Source organism: Vidua chalybeata, chromosome 14 (assembly GCF_026979565.1).
Source record: "Vidua chalybeata isolate OUT-0048 chromosome 14, bVidCha1 merged haplotype, whole genome shotgun sequence".
NCBI classification, from domain to species: domain Eukaryota; kingdom Metazoa; phylum Chordata; class Aves; order Passeriformes; family Viduidae; genus Vidua; species Vidua chalybeata.
In genome coordinates, this window is record NC_071543.1 from 17329360 (window position 1) to 17346416 (window position 17057).

At 38.7% G+C, this 17057-nt stretch overlaps 1 protein-coding gene across 1 annotated transcript in view; it reads left to right on the forward strand.

The window, feature by feature from the left end:
* The window catches only part of PCDH11X (protocadherin 11 X-linked), a 384263-nt gene that overhangs the window by 22139 nt on the left and 345067 nt on the right, over positions 1-17057 (forward strand). The window contains exon 3 of the mRNA XM_053955887.1: positions 1530-4016. Within this exon, the coding sequence (XP_053811862.1) occupies positions 1530-4016 (2487 nt within the window). The remainder of the gene's footprint in view (positions 1-1529; positions 4017-17057) is intronic.

Here is a 17057-nt window from a genome sequence, read left to right on the forward strand (position 1 = left end):
CTTATGTAGAGTCAAAATCTGGCTTTGAGAAACAAATCAGAGAGTTCAGCCTCGCTCAGAAGTGTGTAGAAGTTATAAATGTATTCACGTAGTGGTGGGTACAAGATATGGGGGACACAAATCTTTTGCAACTAGTGAGAAATAAGGAACCTTGAAGACTGGGAATGTTTTCTTTTGCTCTGTTCTGGTGTATCTCAAACCAGTTCAGAGCACAAATGGACCTGGTCCAGTGGAAATGAGAGGATCTTTAAGGTCCCTTCCATCCCAAACCATCCATGATTCTATGGCAGATACCTGAGTGGGGGTGAAAGAGGAGACAAATAAGCAGAGAAAGAACAGTTGTTCATTATTACAAATATTACACATTACAAATATTACACATAAAAATAAATCCTGGTTACTCCACAATTTTATTTATGTCTTCTTTTTTCTGGTCACCCCACATTCAGCATTAGCCATCTGCCTTCTAGCCCTGCCCTTATGGAAGATGTGGCTGGAAAATTGCCTTTACATCATCCCTCTGCGTGGTGAGATATGAGAGAAGAGGATAATTACACTGCTCTTCATTCCTGCTTGTCTGAAGAGACAGCAGAAGAGAGAGGGAATTTAGTTCTAGATTCCAATATTTATTTTAGCAGATTTGTCAGCACTACTGTTTTTTAAAAAAGCTGTGTTTGTGCAATATATGTAGCATTCTGGTGCAGTTCCAGAGATGTTCAACAAACCCCAGGAAAATATTGATAATTTTCAAATTGATCTCACAGTTCTGTGATATTTTTTGAAATGAAAATAGATCTTTTTTTTTTTTTCACTGGGATTGTAATTTCACTACAAATATGAAACATACAGTGATGAATGCAGGAATAGTTTCAATGAGTTTTTAAATAAATTTCTGATAAACTGTTAGGACCTAGTTTTGTCTGTATCATCTGACATCTAAATGATACAGTAAGCACTTAAGCACTTTATCAGTGATGGTATTGGTTTGTTTGTTTTTATTATTATTATTATTTTTTTGGGTGTTTTTTTGTTTTGGTTTGCTTTTTTTAATGCTAATTGTTTCAGATCATGTCCAGAGTTGCTCCACAAACAGAGAAATAATCCCTTTATCTCTGTTGGTTTCCTTGAAATTGAATATTGGAATAGGTTCTCCAGTGACTGGACTTTGTCTTCATTCCTCATTTCCACACTCACTCATACAACAGAGAAACTGAATTACATCAGTCCAGGAATTTAATAACTTTTCTTTAGAAATAGAGAATCTGGATGAAAAAATCCCCATCACTCTCACATTTCCCCTTTTTCTAGAGTATCTGTTTGTTGCCATGCTTGCTCTGAAGCTTTCTCAAGGCTCTGGAGCTTAAAGCAAAACTAGATATGGAAAAATAAACATAAATATAAAAATGTATATTCCTGTATAGAGTATATGCATAAATATATATTCCATGACAATTTCAGAAAAATAATGTGATATTTTTTCTTTTCAAATACACTGTCAAGCTAAAGTGTGTTCTTTCTGTGTCTCGTAGGGTCAAAATGTATTTGGTCTTGACATAACTGAGACACCTGAGGGAGATAAGTGGCCTCAACTGATTGTCCAGCAGATCCTGGATAGGGAGCAGAAGGACACCTATGTGATGAAAATCAAGGTTGAAGATGGTGGGAGCCCCCCGAGGTCCAGCACTGCCATCCTGCAGGTGACGGTGACAGATGTCAACGACAACCGCCCGGTCTTCAAGGAGAACGACGTCGAGGTCAGCGTGCCCGAAAATGCTCCCGTGGGCACCTCTGTGTCTCAGCTCCACGCCACCGACGCAGACCTGGGCTCCAATGCACAAATCCACTTCTATTTCAGCAACCAGATCTCCAGCCTGGCCAAAAGGCTCTTTGCCATCGATAACACCACTGGCCTCATCACCATCAGGGAGCCGCTGGACAGGGAGGAATCTCCTGTGCACAAACTGACTGTTCTGGCCAGCGATGGCAGCTCCACTCCGTCAAGAGCAACGGTGACTGTGAATGTCACAGATATTAATGACAATGTCCCATCCATAGACACCAGGTACATCATCAACCCAGTGAACGGGACAGTGCTTTTGTCTGAAAAGGCCCCCCTTAATACAAAAATTGCTTTGATAACAGTGATGGACAAGGACGCTGATCAGAATGGGAAAGTTACCTGTTTTACAGATCATGATGTCCCTTTCAGGCTAAAACCAGTGTTTGATAATCAGTTTCTCCTGGAGACAGCCACCTTTCTAGACTATGAAGCTACACGGGAATATGCCATCAAAATAGTGGCTTCAGATTCAGGGAAGCCTCCCTTAAACCAGTCTGCAATGCTCCTGATCAAAATTAAGGATGAAAACGACAACGCCCCAGTTTTCACACAGCCTATCATAGGCCTTTCCATCCCTGAAAACAACGCTCCTGGTACTCAGCTGACCAAGATCAGTGCTACAGATGCTGACAGCGGGCGGAATGCCGAGATCAGCTACATCCTGGGTTCCGATGCGCCCCCAATTTTCAACCTGGACCGCCGCACAGGCATCCTGACAGCAGTGAGAAAGCTGGACAGAGAAAAGCAAGACAGGTACTCTTTCACTGTGCTGGCTAAGGATAATGGGATGCCACCTTTGCAGACCAATGCTACCGTGACGGTGTCAGTGCTGGACCAGAATGATAACAGCCCTGCTTTCACACATAATGAATATAATTTCTATGTGCCAGAAAACCTGCCCATGTATGGCACGGTGGGGCTTATCACAGTTACGGATGCTGACGCGGGAGACAACGCTGCAGTCACTCTCTCTATCTTAAATGGTAGAGATAATTTCATTATAGATCCACTTACTGGTGTAATAAGGCCTAATATTACCTTTGATAGGGAGCAGCAGGGGTCATACACTTTCCAGGTGAAAGCAGTGGATGGAGGAAGACTGCAGCGTTCCTCAACTGCCAAAGTGACCATCAATGTTGTTGATGTAAATGATAACAGGCCCGTTTTTGTTATTCCCTCATCTAATTACTCCTATGAGTTGGTCCCAACGTCAGCCAGCCCGGGGTCTGTAGTCACTAAAGTCTTTGCAGTTGATAATGACACGGGAATGAACGCAGAGCTCCGCTATAGCATCATAGGTGGGAACTCCAGGGGCTTGTTTACCATTGACCAATTAACAGGCAATATCACTTTGAAAGAGAAGGTAATTACATCAGATCATGGCTTGCACAGACTGGTGATCAAGGTGAATGACCTGGGACAGCCGGAGTCTCTTTACACAATAGCTCTTGTGCACTTGTTTGTGAACGAGACAGTCACCAACAGCTCCTACGTGCAAGAGCTGGTGCGTAGGAATATGGAAACTCCAGTTGGCCAGAACATTGGGGATGGTGAGATAACCCCACAGACCAATGATTATGTCAAGATCATCATTGCCATTATTGCAGGCACCATGACAGTTATTCTGGTAATTTTTGTTACCGCTTTAGTCCGGTGCCGCCAGACGCCCAGGCACAAGGTTGTCCAAAAAAATAAGCAGAGTGGTGAATGGGTTTCCCCCAACCAAGAGAATAGGCAGATCAAGAAAAAGAAGAAGAAGAAGAAGCGCTCTCCAAAGAGTCTCCTCCTCAACTTTGTGACTATTGAAGAATCTAAGCCCGATGATCCTGGCCACGAGCACATAAATGGCACTTTAGACATTCCCGTAGAGCTAGAAGAACAGACTATGGGAAAATATAACTGGGCCACCACACCAACCACATTTAAACCTGATAGCCCAGACTTAGCAAAGCACTACAAGTCTGCTTCTCCACAGCCTACCTTTCAAATTAAACCTGAGACTCCTGTACCCCCCAAGAAGCACCATGTCATTCAGGAATTGCCTCTAGATAACACCTTTGTGGTGGGCTGTGACTCACTTTCCAAGTGCTCATCCAGCAGCTCGGACCCTTACAGTGTTTCTGAATGCAGCTGTCAAGGAGGCTTCAAGACCCCAGGCCCCATACACACCAGACAGGTAATGGAATTTTAAGGTGCTTTCTTCCTCCTTCCCTCCTTACTTTGCCAATCCTATAACTCCAGTTTGAAGTGCTGCAAGATAAGTTCTCCTGCAAGCAGTAAAGCTTTGAGAGTCCGTATTCGATCGAGGCGTTGCAAAACAAACAATTCCAGCTTGCTGAGCGGTAAGGCAGAAAATGAGAAGGGAAAAGAGCTTTGTCTGTGAGGAGATGGAGCAGGCAGAGATCCCCGTGGTGGTGTCCTGACTGCAGATGGCAGCATGGCACTTCCCACCTCACCGCGGGACCTCGAGCAGCTCGGAAGGCTCAGAGTGGGACTGTCCTCTCCAGCCTGGTGTGCTCGAGGATCCAGACAATCTAGGTGGAAAGCAATAAAGCTTTACAGGAGCTCATAAGTGGTTCTTAATATTAATGGAGTCCGGAATTGCAGCCTTCATTTGGGCGTAGCTTTGCTTCAAGGTCTCTCAGGAGCAGGCGAGGATTTTCCTCGGAGAGTTTCAGGCATTTTCAGACTGGAAGGAGCCTTAAGTCTGGTGGAATGACACAGCTGGCAGGCAAAGTTAGGGGAAAAATTAGAAGCATCAGCATAATTGAGCTCACTTATTTGCTGCTCTGCCTGATAAACCAGGTATTAGATTCTTAGAAATGCAGTACAACAAAGGAAATATCTAAAGAATCTTCAGCCTAAAATTAAAAATAAATTGAGAACTCAATACCCTGTATTATTGAAGACCCTACAGAAAAGCTTTAAGTCACTGGAAATAGAATCTAATATTTATCCATATGTTGAACAGTTTAATAAAACTTTTCTATTTTTCTATTTGCCTCTCTTTCTTCCCAAGTATCACAAAGTTTTCAGTGGGGATAGTTTTTTAGCTAAGCTTCAGTTGGTCAAGGAATTAATCACTAAAGTAACATTTACTTCAGGAGTGTTTATTTTATTATTCATAATATATTTTAACTTGATAATATGTTTAATTTAATATATTGCTCAGGAACAAATCCTCAGCATGACTAAATCTGGTAAATTTCTTCCTCCAGCTGAATTTTTTTCTGGGAACTTCGTTTGGTTACAACTGTAATGATAACAACGTGCATAAAAAAAGCTTCTCATTCAGCGCAGTCATCATATCTTTGAAAATTTCAGGATATGTTGTTTATTTTATTGTATTTCGTTCCTTTACCAACACAAATTTGTATGGTAATCTATATCACTGTGCGTAACATTTTTTTAGAAATGTATTTAGGTGTGTTGAGTTAAATTACATATCAGAAAAGCCTCTTGCCAGTTTGTTCATCTGTTTGAACTCCCAGAACTCTGAGCATAGGGCAGTGCTGTTTTCAGCATTTCTCTGGGCCTGATCTAAGTGATTTTTTTCAATGGAGTTCTGGTGCAGCTCCTGTGAGTCAAAAAGGTTCTGCCATTGTCTGCTGAAACCCACTTTGTCGTGCAGTAATGCTGCTAACAAAGAAAGCAAGCTCATGACTCTCAAAGCCCCTTCTGTGGCAGTGAAAACCTAGAAAGTGGCATGGGAAGCAATTCTCTTCTGCAGAAGTTGGTTGGGGGAAAGAGCATTTCCTTTTATCTGTGCCTTAAAGGTCTGTGACAGGGGGTTCCTATCTGGAAAAGCAGAATAGAACTGGGGGGTTTTTTTAATGCTCACTGATATCAGCTGATAATGCTGATACCAGCTTATCTTCATAGAGCTGCACCTAACATTGTTAGGATGATATGGTGAATAGATAAAAAAAGAGATTATTGTTACCATTTGTACTGATTTTGTTAAAATTGCAGCTATCCTTCTTTCAGGGATATTTTTTCTGCATGAAAGTGAACATTTTGTTTGGAGGAAGGGTAACTAATCACCACAATGGCCCTTTACGCTAATTTGGAACCAGCATTCACCTTTAACACATGAATTCATATTTTTTAAAAATTTATGTAATTTCATTAGTGCATTATTTACATCAGTTGGGCCGTTAGAGGAAATCCTTTGTGTTGTGTTCAACTGTGACTAAATGAAAATTGTATTTCTTGGTAACTAAAAACAAGTAAAGAATTTCTTAAAACTCAACATATCTTTTAGAAGTCACTCCTACCCTGGCTCTGTATTTGGAGTCTGGGTAGTTTTATCTCCTGTGGGTCTCTGGAAGGTGTCTCAGGACAGGCTACTCTGTTAGCCAGCAAAAAAAAAAAAAAAACAAACAAAAAAAAAACAAACAAAAAAAAACAAACAAAAAAACAAAAACAAACTAAAAAAAAAAAACCAAAAAAAAAAAAAAACAAAAAAAAAAACCAAAAAAACCCTGAGGGAACAATGTCTCCAGCTGTTGTCCCACCACCCTTCAGCCTCAAACACCACCAGGATCCTTGTGGTTCTGGATGATTTTGTGTCAGGCACTCTCTGAATTTGCAGAAAACTGTAGGACGAGTCAGTTCAGTTAACAAGGGAGATGTGCTAATTTGAAAAGGGAAAATAAGATGCCTGATGTGAGGGGAGAATATCATCATTTATCACTTTTACCATGGTGCAGCTATTTTACAAGCCAAAAGTTCTGAAGGAGCCTAGAGAAGGTTCTGCTCACTGTGAAGTGTCTCTTCAGTTTGTATTGGGGACTGATATTATTGTAGGCTGCACATCTCAATTCTTGTTAGGTTACTCCATGCAAGACTTTCTACTCAGATATTTGAAATAATATTGTGTTACAGCTAAAAAGATATGTTTTCTTTGGATGCTCTAAATTTTGTGTCTGTCTGAATGGTATTGATTCAAGTCTTTAAAGAAAGGAAATTATGCCTTTGCTTTACTGCTAAATTTGTCTAAGTGATCTATAAAATGACAGAAAGTCATTATAGCAGTTGTATTCAAAAGCATGTAAGCAAAGATAGAAAGGTTTTTCTACTAAAAACCCCTAAAAATATCTCTTTAGTGGTCATATGGGCAAATAAATACAGCAGTGCCACAGCTGAAATTTTTATGGGGAAGCAATTGGAGACTCCTGAAGCAGCTGAGGACACTTTGAATCGTAAACTTCAGGAAACTGAAAAGGGAAAATATGTTCTTAATGTAATGTCCCCTAAGAGAGAGGTCAAATTTTCTCTATTTTTATGTGAGAGAGGACAAGGGGCAGAGGCATGATGCTACTCTGAAGTTACCAGGAGGAGTTAATCACTACCAGGGACAATAGACCCTCAGAGTAGTATGCTTTTTTGGGGGATGAAGTAGAGATAATTCTTTGAAAGGAGTTTTACCAAGTGATAAATTGTGAAGGGGCTTATTCATAATAAGGCTTTTCAAACTAGGATATGTGGAGTGTTATAAAAATAAAACTGACTTTCCATGTCATCAGATTTCCATTGTTTTGGCAGTCGTGGGCCTTGCAGAAATTTTCTTTGGTGCAGAAACATAGAGCATCCTTAAAGTTTACTTGTCTGCAAGCTTTGTAAAAGCTCAGTTATTTTTGATGTTCACCTCAGTGGGAGCAAACTGTGTGAAGTGTTCCACACTGACACAAATCTTCTAATTCTCTTTGCATTTGCATGGGAATGATGAGAAGAAGGGAGAGGAGTTTGCTTCAGTCTCATTTTCATGTAACACGATTTCATAATCTGAAATCTTTGCTCATGCACTTTAAAACAACATTCAGACATTTCAAATGCCTGTCTAGGTATCAGCCTGTCTAGTCAAAACACGCACAATTATAGAGCACAGTGTTATCTGTGGCAGCTTGACTCAAAGAAGGTAAAGCTGCAAAGACTTATCTGAACTTGCTGTGCATTCTCCTTCTTGCTGAATGCTGCTTCAGATGTTCCTTTTGTTTGGAAACAGTAGAATGCATTCCACAGGGACAGGGGAAATCTTGGCAAATTTACACCTGGTCACTCAGATCCTGTGGTCTTTTGGGTTGCCATCTTTAACTCCAGAATAAGATTTTTCCAACTTGAAGAACTTTAGTGCCCATTGAGGCAGCACCTCTGCCACTGGAGGAGCTGGAAGGTGCAATGTGCTCTGCACCTGGGATTTTCTGCCTTTTTGGGGGCTTCTCCCTTCACCCCACGGGTCTCTGGTCCATCAGTGAGTTCAGCTGCACTGCCTGGACCATGTTGGAGGAGCTGCTGAGGGAGGGAGCAGGCATGGAGATGGATTTCTGTCGTGTTGGCTGAGGCAAATCTTCATTAGTGGTGTTCAGCTGGCTGGATTCTCTCATCTGTGAACTTACCCACACTTAGGAATTTCAGATGTCCCAGTGATCTCTGCTGGTTTGTTAGGAGCTGATGGAGAAAGACATTACACCCCTCACAGAAACCTGAATGGGAAGTGGCCCTCGTTTCAAATATATTGCATTTTGGGCTCCCACTGCCTCCATCTGTGATTCTATCCCTGCCTGCTTAGACCTGCTTACAGTTAGGGGATATTTGGGTTTCTGATTTAAAATGTGGTGAAATGTCATTACACTATGAGAACACTGTGCTCAGGATGTGAGTGGAAGGAATATTGAAAAGAACAGCTCTGAAACTCACCTGTTCTGTCAGTCTTTAGCTGCAGGATTTTTTAGTTTTGTGTAATAACAGTGAGTTTAATTTCGAATCCTGCAATCATCAGTAGGCAGGGCTGATGCTCTGAGGTGTAAAATAGACATAGTATTGGTGTTCTGTATTGACAGATACAGAGTAAATTACACTCAAAGAACATTTTCTCCTAAATTTTAGCTAAATAAGTGTTGGTATAAGCCCTTCCTAAAGGCCATTTCAAAATGGATTACTGTGATTCTAAGTATTCTTGTTATTTTACCTTAATTTTCTGACTGGTAATTTTGCTTGTGGTTCTGATCTGCTGCCATGTACATACATTTCACCCAAAAAAAAAAAAAAAAAAGAAAGAAATTTGAATTTGGAGAAGAGATTTCTAATTGGAATATGAGACAAAGTGTGCAAGTCAGAAGTTAACGAGCAATTATTTAAATTGCATCACTACTAAAGTAAAGCTGGTCAAGAAAATGCTTGTCCTCTGTGCAACACTGGTAGAAAGTCTTCAGTGATTTCTTTTAATATTTTTCACTGGAAAAGCATGGAGGAAGGTATTTGGAAAGTGTCCCCTTTGCCTCATAGTAGAAGGCAAAAATAAAGCATGAAAAGGAGTGAAAAAGAAATTTGTGTTTTGTGTGAGGAAATAATGAAAGATTTTGAATATGACAAAAAAAAACCCAAACTTAATTCAGAGCAAACAAAGGCACTTGTTATTTTTTTTTCCCCAGAAAGAGCTCATTGACTGAGTTTATACTGAAGTTGGTAAATGAGGTTCCAGCATTAATAACTGAGTGATTTTTGTGCAAGCCAGAATGACACACAGCTCCCTCTCCAACAGCCACTTGCCTTGGGGTGGAAACAATGTGATTTTTCAAACATTTAAGTGCATTTCACATCATTTTTTCAGCGGGATAACTGAAAAGTTTGGTCTTTTCTCCTTGTGACCCAACTGTGCTGTTTCAAATGTCTTACTTAACTATAAGCCATTGCTAACAGTGAAGTCTGACTTAACTCTGGTTTAATTTTCACACTTGTTTATTTCCCTGTTTTCTCCCAGAAGGTATTGCACTCAATAATCTGCAGTTGATAGCAATTTCCTGACCAGTGAGTGGCTGGTGTCTTGGGGACTATGGTATTGACAGTGCTTTCTTTTCTGTCAAATAATTGATCAGAATGGCTTAATTTCTGTGAATCTTTAGGACTAAATCCCGTTGATGATAAATTTAGATTAAAGATGCAAAATAATTCTTCAAATAAAAAGTATTTTATGCTTTTAGGGGCAATGCTTTTGCATGAAGTCCACAAAACCCTTGTAGAACCTGTTCTAGGTAGTGCAGCAGCCTTCTGACAGCTCTAATCTTGCACCAGCACTTTGGGTTTGAGTGGATAAAGCAAAAAAAGGAGTAAGAAACTTAGAATAATATCCATAGAAGCTATTTCTGTGGCTCCTTCTGCTGCAGCATTTGTGCTCTGTGTGTAGAGATCCTGGCCTGTGCTGGGAGCACAGACACACCAGGAATAGTTGGTTACTTAGAACATCTCAGACCGCACAGTGCTTGAGCTCTGGTAGAAATTTGGAAGCGAGCGTGACAATTTATGGTGAAAATGCTGCAGGAAAGGGCTTTTCTCATGCTGTTTCTCTGTTTGCCAGCTCTGAAGGCCATCGCAGCTGATGTTATGTACTGAAGTCGTACGTGTACTCAATGATGTTAAGCCAGCAAACATGGAAACAAGGAAATAGCACGAGAAAGCCCTTTGTCCTGTCTCTGGTTGCCGAAGAAATTTATCGTCTCATCTCCAGAGGGGTTTGGAAGTGACCATGAACTGTTCAAGCTGCCCTACTGAAAGGTATCAAGGGCAAGGATTTTTTTTTAAAAGGAAAAGACAAAGAAATTTTAGTACGTTGTGCTATAGTGCTCTATAACGTAGTTTTGCTAAGAAAACAAAGTAATGTGACCCATCCTTCTTCACAGTCGGTGATTATGGTAAATTTATTTTGCTTGTAATCATCTCCTTGTCCCGGATTTTTTTTTTTTTTTTTCTCCTTATTTATTTTAGTTGAAACAATTAGGAATTTTGTTTCTATGAATATATTAAAAGGGAGCAATAAATTTTATTCATATGTTAAAAAGAGAATGTAAAGTTCTTTATACTCCCTGCATTTAAAAGAAGAACAACTGAGTTGTTGTCACTTATAGCACCATTATACATGTTAAGAGTTAAGTGTTATTTATATGTATCCATAATATTTTTAATGATATTGCTGCTATGGATCATAAATAGAAATTATCAAGTCACTGCTTTCTCATTTTTCAGGCACAATAGTAGTAGTGAAAAACTAGTACTTCCCGCTTTCTTATCCACAACATTTTGTAATAAATGGTCAACTTTTAAATAACTGGAAATTACTCGCATAACTTTTAAAAAGAAAATTTAATTTTAATTTTGCTTGCTGAAGTCTAGATAATGTCTATTTAACAGGTGCCAAACATTTAACTTTTTGAAGTGTTTTTATTTAAAAAGAAAGAGTCACAAATCCAGTGGCTTGGTTTTCAGTGTAATAAAATAGGAAATAGTAGACATATTTTTTTTCACTGTTAGCCAGCACATGGGGGTAAATGGCCTACTGTTGTTTCTTTTTCTTCCCCAGTTATTATTCTGGACAGGTTTTTTTTGTTGTTGTTGTTTGGTTGGTTGGCTTTTTTTGTTTGTTGTTTCTTTTTCTTCTTTTTTTTTTTTTTTTACTAAAGTTTTTTATATTATCATTTGTTATCCACCACGGCTCATTTACAAAATAAAACTTGAGTATCATAGCTTTGTTTGAAGGTTGGTTGCAAGTTCTTGTATATTGCCTCACATTTTAGGGAGTAATGCTTAATATGTATCATCTATAATATTAGAATTTCATATGCAATGCAAAATCTCTTAGGAAGCAAAGGAGTATAAAGAACCCTGTTTTCTGCACTTATATGAAGACATGTAATATTAGTTTGCTAGAATAAAATGAAATACAGACACTGCTTTTAACTGGGATGTATACAGTATATAGAACTTTCTTTTAAAGAAAAAAGTTATTAATGATTCATGAATTAGACTACAACATGGAGTCCTTACACATTACTGTATGTTTGATGTAAAGATATTTATAGGCTTGTACTTAATAATCACGTTGCCTCAGTTCTTGGACTGCAGAATGTCTACCATGACTGTTGCCTATAGTTTGCTCCACATTTGCTATCTGGCTCTTTAAAAAAAAAAAAACAATGTGTATTTGGCTATTTGATCTGTAAAATAAATTCTATTAATAATGAAGTACGTATTGTAATTCAGCATATTGTATCGCATAATTATAGCTATGACTGTTACAGAGAGCTTTTCATTTCCCACGATGGGATCATTTTCTTGGGAAGAAGTTCATGTACTTGTCAGACAGTTTTGCTCTTCCTATTTTTAGCAGCCTTGCAGCATTTATGCTTCAAACTAAAATCCCCCAACACTCCCAGTGGTCAGACATGCAGTGACATTTATGGACTCAGTGCCACAGCTCAGGCAGTTTAAAATTCATTCTGGGCTTTCTCCCAGAAGTGCTGTTTGGGGTCCCACACGCTGCTCCTGCTGGCTGCTGCTGCAGTTGTTTGTGGAGGTGTTTCCTAGGTGGGTGATGGGGAAATTCAGTGCTTGAGTGAGAGCCCTTGGGCCCCATTCAGAGTGCTTTGTCAGGCAGACAGGATGATTGCACAGGCTTTGAGCTTCTGTTTTTTACTTTGAGTCTTTGGATTTCTCTCCTTACGAGAATTAGGTTGGATTTCCCTTTTAAGAAAACCCCTATACATAAACTTAATGTTTGATTAAGAGAAGCACCAAATAATTTCAATGCTTACATTCAAATGTTTTTTTGGATTCTTTTTTGGTTTTGTGTTTTTTTTTTTTTTTTAAGTAATGAAATTTAGTCATCTCAAGCGAACATGTAGTTGCCTTCAGTTTTTTTTTTTTTTTCTCTGTTGGTGACAAAGCATAGCTAGGCTGTGGCAGGTTATTTTGATTTTAGGACTGCATACCTTCTAGAAGTGCCTACTTACTTACACTGAGCATGAAGAGAACCTTTACTAAGTTCCTTTCTTGTAACTACTTAAATGGCATCAGTTAAGTGCTTTCAGAGAAGAATATACTTCATTTCGAGTTCCTTTGTTTTTAACTTAACTGAAGCTCTAACATTTTCCTGGTATTACACTGGTCCTATCATTCCAGTCTACCAATAAATAATTCTGAAAGCATCTAGGATGATTTTAAAATGTCTAAAAGTTACATAAATGAAATAAGAGGTACATCACATGGTTTAATTACTGGTCCCAATCAGTAATCTCCCTCCTCTGGTTCTCTCATGAGTCAGCCCAGCCAAACATGAGAACCTTCCAAATGCCCTTAGGGAAAACCAGAAACCTCTTAAGTGGCTCATTTTCATTTGTTTAGTCTGTTTCAATTTTTGGTTTCTTACATCTAAATATCACTTTTTAGAAAGTTGTTTTTTCATAGACTGGAATAAAAACTTGCTTGGAGTTCATTTCCTCCTGATGGTTGAATGGGTACACGAAAGCCTAATGGTTATTGACCAAATATGTGTGTGTGCTGGATATCAATTTCTACGCTTTTTTGTGATGAAGGCCAGTCAAAAAATTCTATTATTTTTGATTTAAATAGTATTAGTATCCTCAGTCAAAGCTAGATATATGTGTTTCAAAACCAACTCTGTTTCCCAAATATTTTCACCTGCAGAAATTTTTTTTTTGACTGCTTAGAAGTCAGAGTGAATTATGAGCAAAAATCACTGAGTTGACCAAATGTTACTTTTGAACTTGACAGCTCATTATATTTTCTTTGGAATATCAATATATTTATCATACTTCAGACTGCAATTATTACAGTCACCTCAGTATAAACTTCTCAAGGAATTCCCCCTTTTCTCTGGTGCTCATTGCCTCATCTCCAGAGCAGCCAGGCCGTGTCTGTAGGGAAAGCCCCAGAGCTTTGGGTCGGTTCCAGTGCAATGTGGGGCTGAACAAAGAGAAAACTTCTTTATTTATTGCCACTTTTAGGTGTGAGTGATCCCACAGCTGCTTGCAGCCCTCCAGCACAGCAGCTAGGGCTGGCTCTCAGATGAGCTGGTTGCAGCCAGTGCTGTGCTGCCAATTATTCTGGAATTCTTCTGGATTTGTGTGTCTACCAAAGCTCCCTCCCACCCGACCTCAAACACTCCTGAGAGCAAGAGAGGCACTGCGGGAACTTTGGGGGATTTAAATCCTTCTGAGTTCAGTTCTGAAGAGCAGTAGGGGGCTGTCAGGAACAAAACTGGTTTGTGATGTAAATAGAATTATATTTTTAACATAAACTGTAATGCTGCAGGGTTTTTTTTGTTCCAGTTCTCTGGTGATTTCCCATTTTACCATAAAACATATATTTATGGTGTATCCTGGTCTTACGTATTATTTGTAAAATCTTTTTAACAAATGATTTGAATATATATTTTTGCTTTCATATTGAATTACTGAGCACTGTTCCTTTTATGTCTTATTTATCTCTTTCTAAAATAAATTTGGTTTGACAATTATATTTGTTATATATATTATATTGTGTACCTTCTGGAGAAGCACTGCTTTTAAATACACCTCTGATCTGTTTGCTCAATGCATGCCCACCACCAAGCCTCTACAGAGACTGGTATTTTTCACAGTTTAGGAGCTATGATTATTAAATAACTTAACCACATGTCAGCTTTACAAGAAGAAATATATGAAGGAATATTCCACTTTGAAAACCTCAAACTCTTTAGCAGCACATTTCTTTTGTCTACAACGTTTTCAAAGAAATCTAAGCAGGAATTCCGAGAGTTACACGTTTTCCAAGGATGTTTCCATGCACACATGTTTATATCTGTCTCTGTATTTTGTTTGCCTGTTATATAGGGAGCACGAGGGTGTCTATACACATTTATCACACTTTCAATTAACAAAGGTTCTAGGCAGTAAATATTGCACAGACTGAAACTGCAGAGATGTGCCCATCCCAATATCTCTTGCTGTGAAAGATAGCCAGGCTCTAAGGATTTCAATCTGCCACATTATTTGATTTTTGGGAAGATTTGTCTTCCCTTCTGAGAATGTACTGGGTTCTCAATATGTGAGAAAATGACTCTTGGTGATTTGGAGGTTAGGATACAAATATGAAAAGTGCAGTTTTGAGTTTTAGTGCTATGATTCTTTCGCTAGGTTATTTTACTTATTCCTATACTGTCTCTCTGTATTCTAAAATACAGTTTTTTCTACTAAATAGACTCATATTCTTAAATTTTACCACTGAAAATGTAGCAAAATGGCACATTTGTATTTTCTTCAAATTGTGAGCTCCTGCTTATTTCATAAAGAGACACGTGTAAATCAAATTCTGTTATTTATATGCATAGAGATGGATATTAAGTGTGATGTCAGGAATTTTTCAGGGGCATTATTGACTTTTTGCAATCTTTTAAATAGGTTTTATTCGTGTTCTCATTTCCAAGGAAGGTGTTCATTCAAGCTGAAATCACTTATATCCAATAAAAGCTGAATGATGATGTCAGAGGTACGGGGTTTGATTTCTCATCTCTGAATTCCAGCTGAGATTCATGAGCTGAATTTTGGCCTGTTGTTCTCAGCACTGTTTTCATCCTTTCCTGAGAGAAGTTCCGTGGCTGTTGGATGGATGAGGCGCCCTCTGCTCCCGTTCTCTATTTTCTCCTGGGCTGTGATATGAAACTCTCCAATCATAGGTTTTCCCACACAAAAATACTTTTCCTAGGTCTGGATCTAAACCATCCATGTGCTGCTGGTTTTTCTCTCCCTCTCTTGCATGAGAAAGAAACCAACACTGGACAAATTCTGGTCTTTTCCAGACACTTGGGCACGTGTGTTTCAGACAAGCAAATGAACTTCAAAGGGGTGACTGGAGTTTGGAAACTCCTTCCCTTGGAATGTTTAGGGCATTTGAGTAATTGGAAATTACTCAGAATTTTGTGATTTTCTGACAACCAGACTTGGCCAGTGTCTGCACAGCCAAGTCATGACCAACGTGCAGGAGTTAGGATGGGAAGGGATGAGGGGAAAGGAAGATCTTTTCAGTCCATAATTATTATTGTGGTGAGAAACTGAATCAAAATCCTAAGTGCCACATCAGAGATCTTTGCAGATGCAGTTTTAAGTCACATTTAAGTCACATATTTTGTTAATTGCATTAGTCTTGACTCATTGTGGATAAAAGCAGCAGGATTCTGCTGCTAATTCTGAAGGGATCTGAACATGTGGTTGTGTGTTCACGTCTGGGCTGAAAAGTGATTCAGATCAGGGATTTATTGGGATTGAAAGGTAAGGTGTCTTTATTGTACTCTTAAATGGTTTTTGTAAATTGCTAAAAATTGTTTCCTTCCCTTTGAAAAAGCAAGTGATTGGAGCTGGAAGTGAAGAAGAAAAGTAACTCAGCCTTGGAAAATTATATGGTACAATTTCCTTTGCTATTTAACTAGAAGAAACTATTTTAATTCCTGAAGATGGTACAAAAAATTGATTTTTTTTTTTTAATTTAAACTTACCTGACGTAAAATTACAGTTTTTGTATAACAATCAACTGCCTTCTAGCTTTGTTGCATTTTATTTCTTGAAATACACAAAAATAAATGTAAAAGCAAGTGTTTTGCTTGCTAGTGCCCAGTTATGACAACTACCTAAGCTCATAGGTACAGATATTTTAAATTATGCCCTATGAAAGCCCAAGTATTTCCTAGTATTTCTTCTCTTTTCCAAAATCTCTGCTTTTGGAGGTGTTGAACATGAAGCTGTCTGTAGCCAACACACCAAGGAATCAAACTGAAGGTGGAAAAGGGCTTTTCTGTTTAAATAAGTCTATTTGTAAACAAAACTTCAAGAGGGGAGGAAAACATTGGATTATGTTCTCAAACCTTGCAGAAGGGAAGCAACAACTTCTCCAGCCTGCTGGGATTTTGATTGCTATTGATTTCAAAGTTAGAAGCCCAAACAACTGCAATTGTACAAATGTTTCTCCCAACTCGTGTTGAACTCAGAACTCAGCGAGAGCTCTGGCTAAGAGCCGCTGCCACTTGGAAAGGTGTGGGAGATATTGTTATTTTTATTATTATTGTTGTTGTTGTTCTTAGCAGCAGTGATCAGCACTGCTGTATTCACTGCTCACAGCCCGTGCTGAGTCACCTTGATCTGCAATATTTTCTGCACCTGAGTGGGAACAAGGGATTTACCAAAAATCCTGTAAGAAAATCTTGGTTTTCCTCCTTCAGATAGCAGTGACTCTATCTAAATACAGATCTCTAATACTTTTCAGAAGTGTCTCATTAGATACACTGAATGCTTACCTTTTTAACTCTTAGTTTACACATTGTAGAGGGTTATACACCTATATAGATATATACACAAACAAAAAAAAAATAATTTCCTAAAACTTTTCTTGTTTT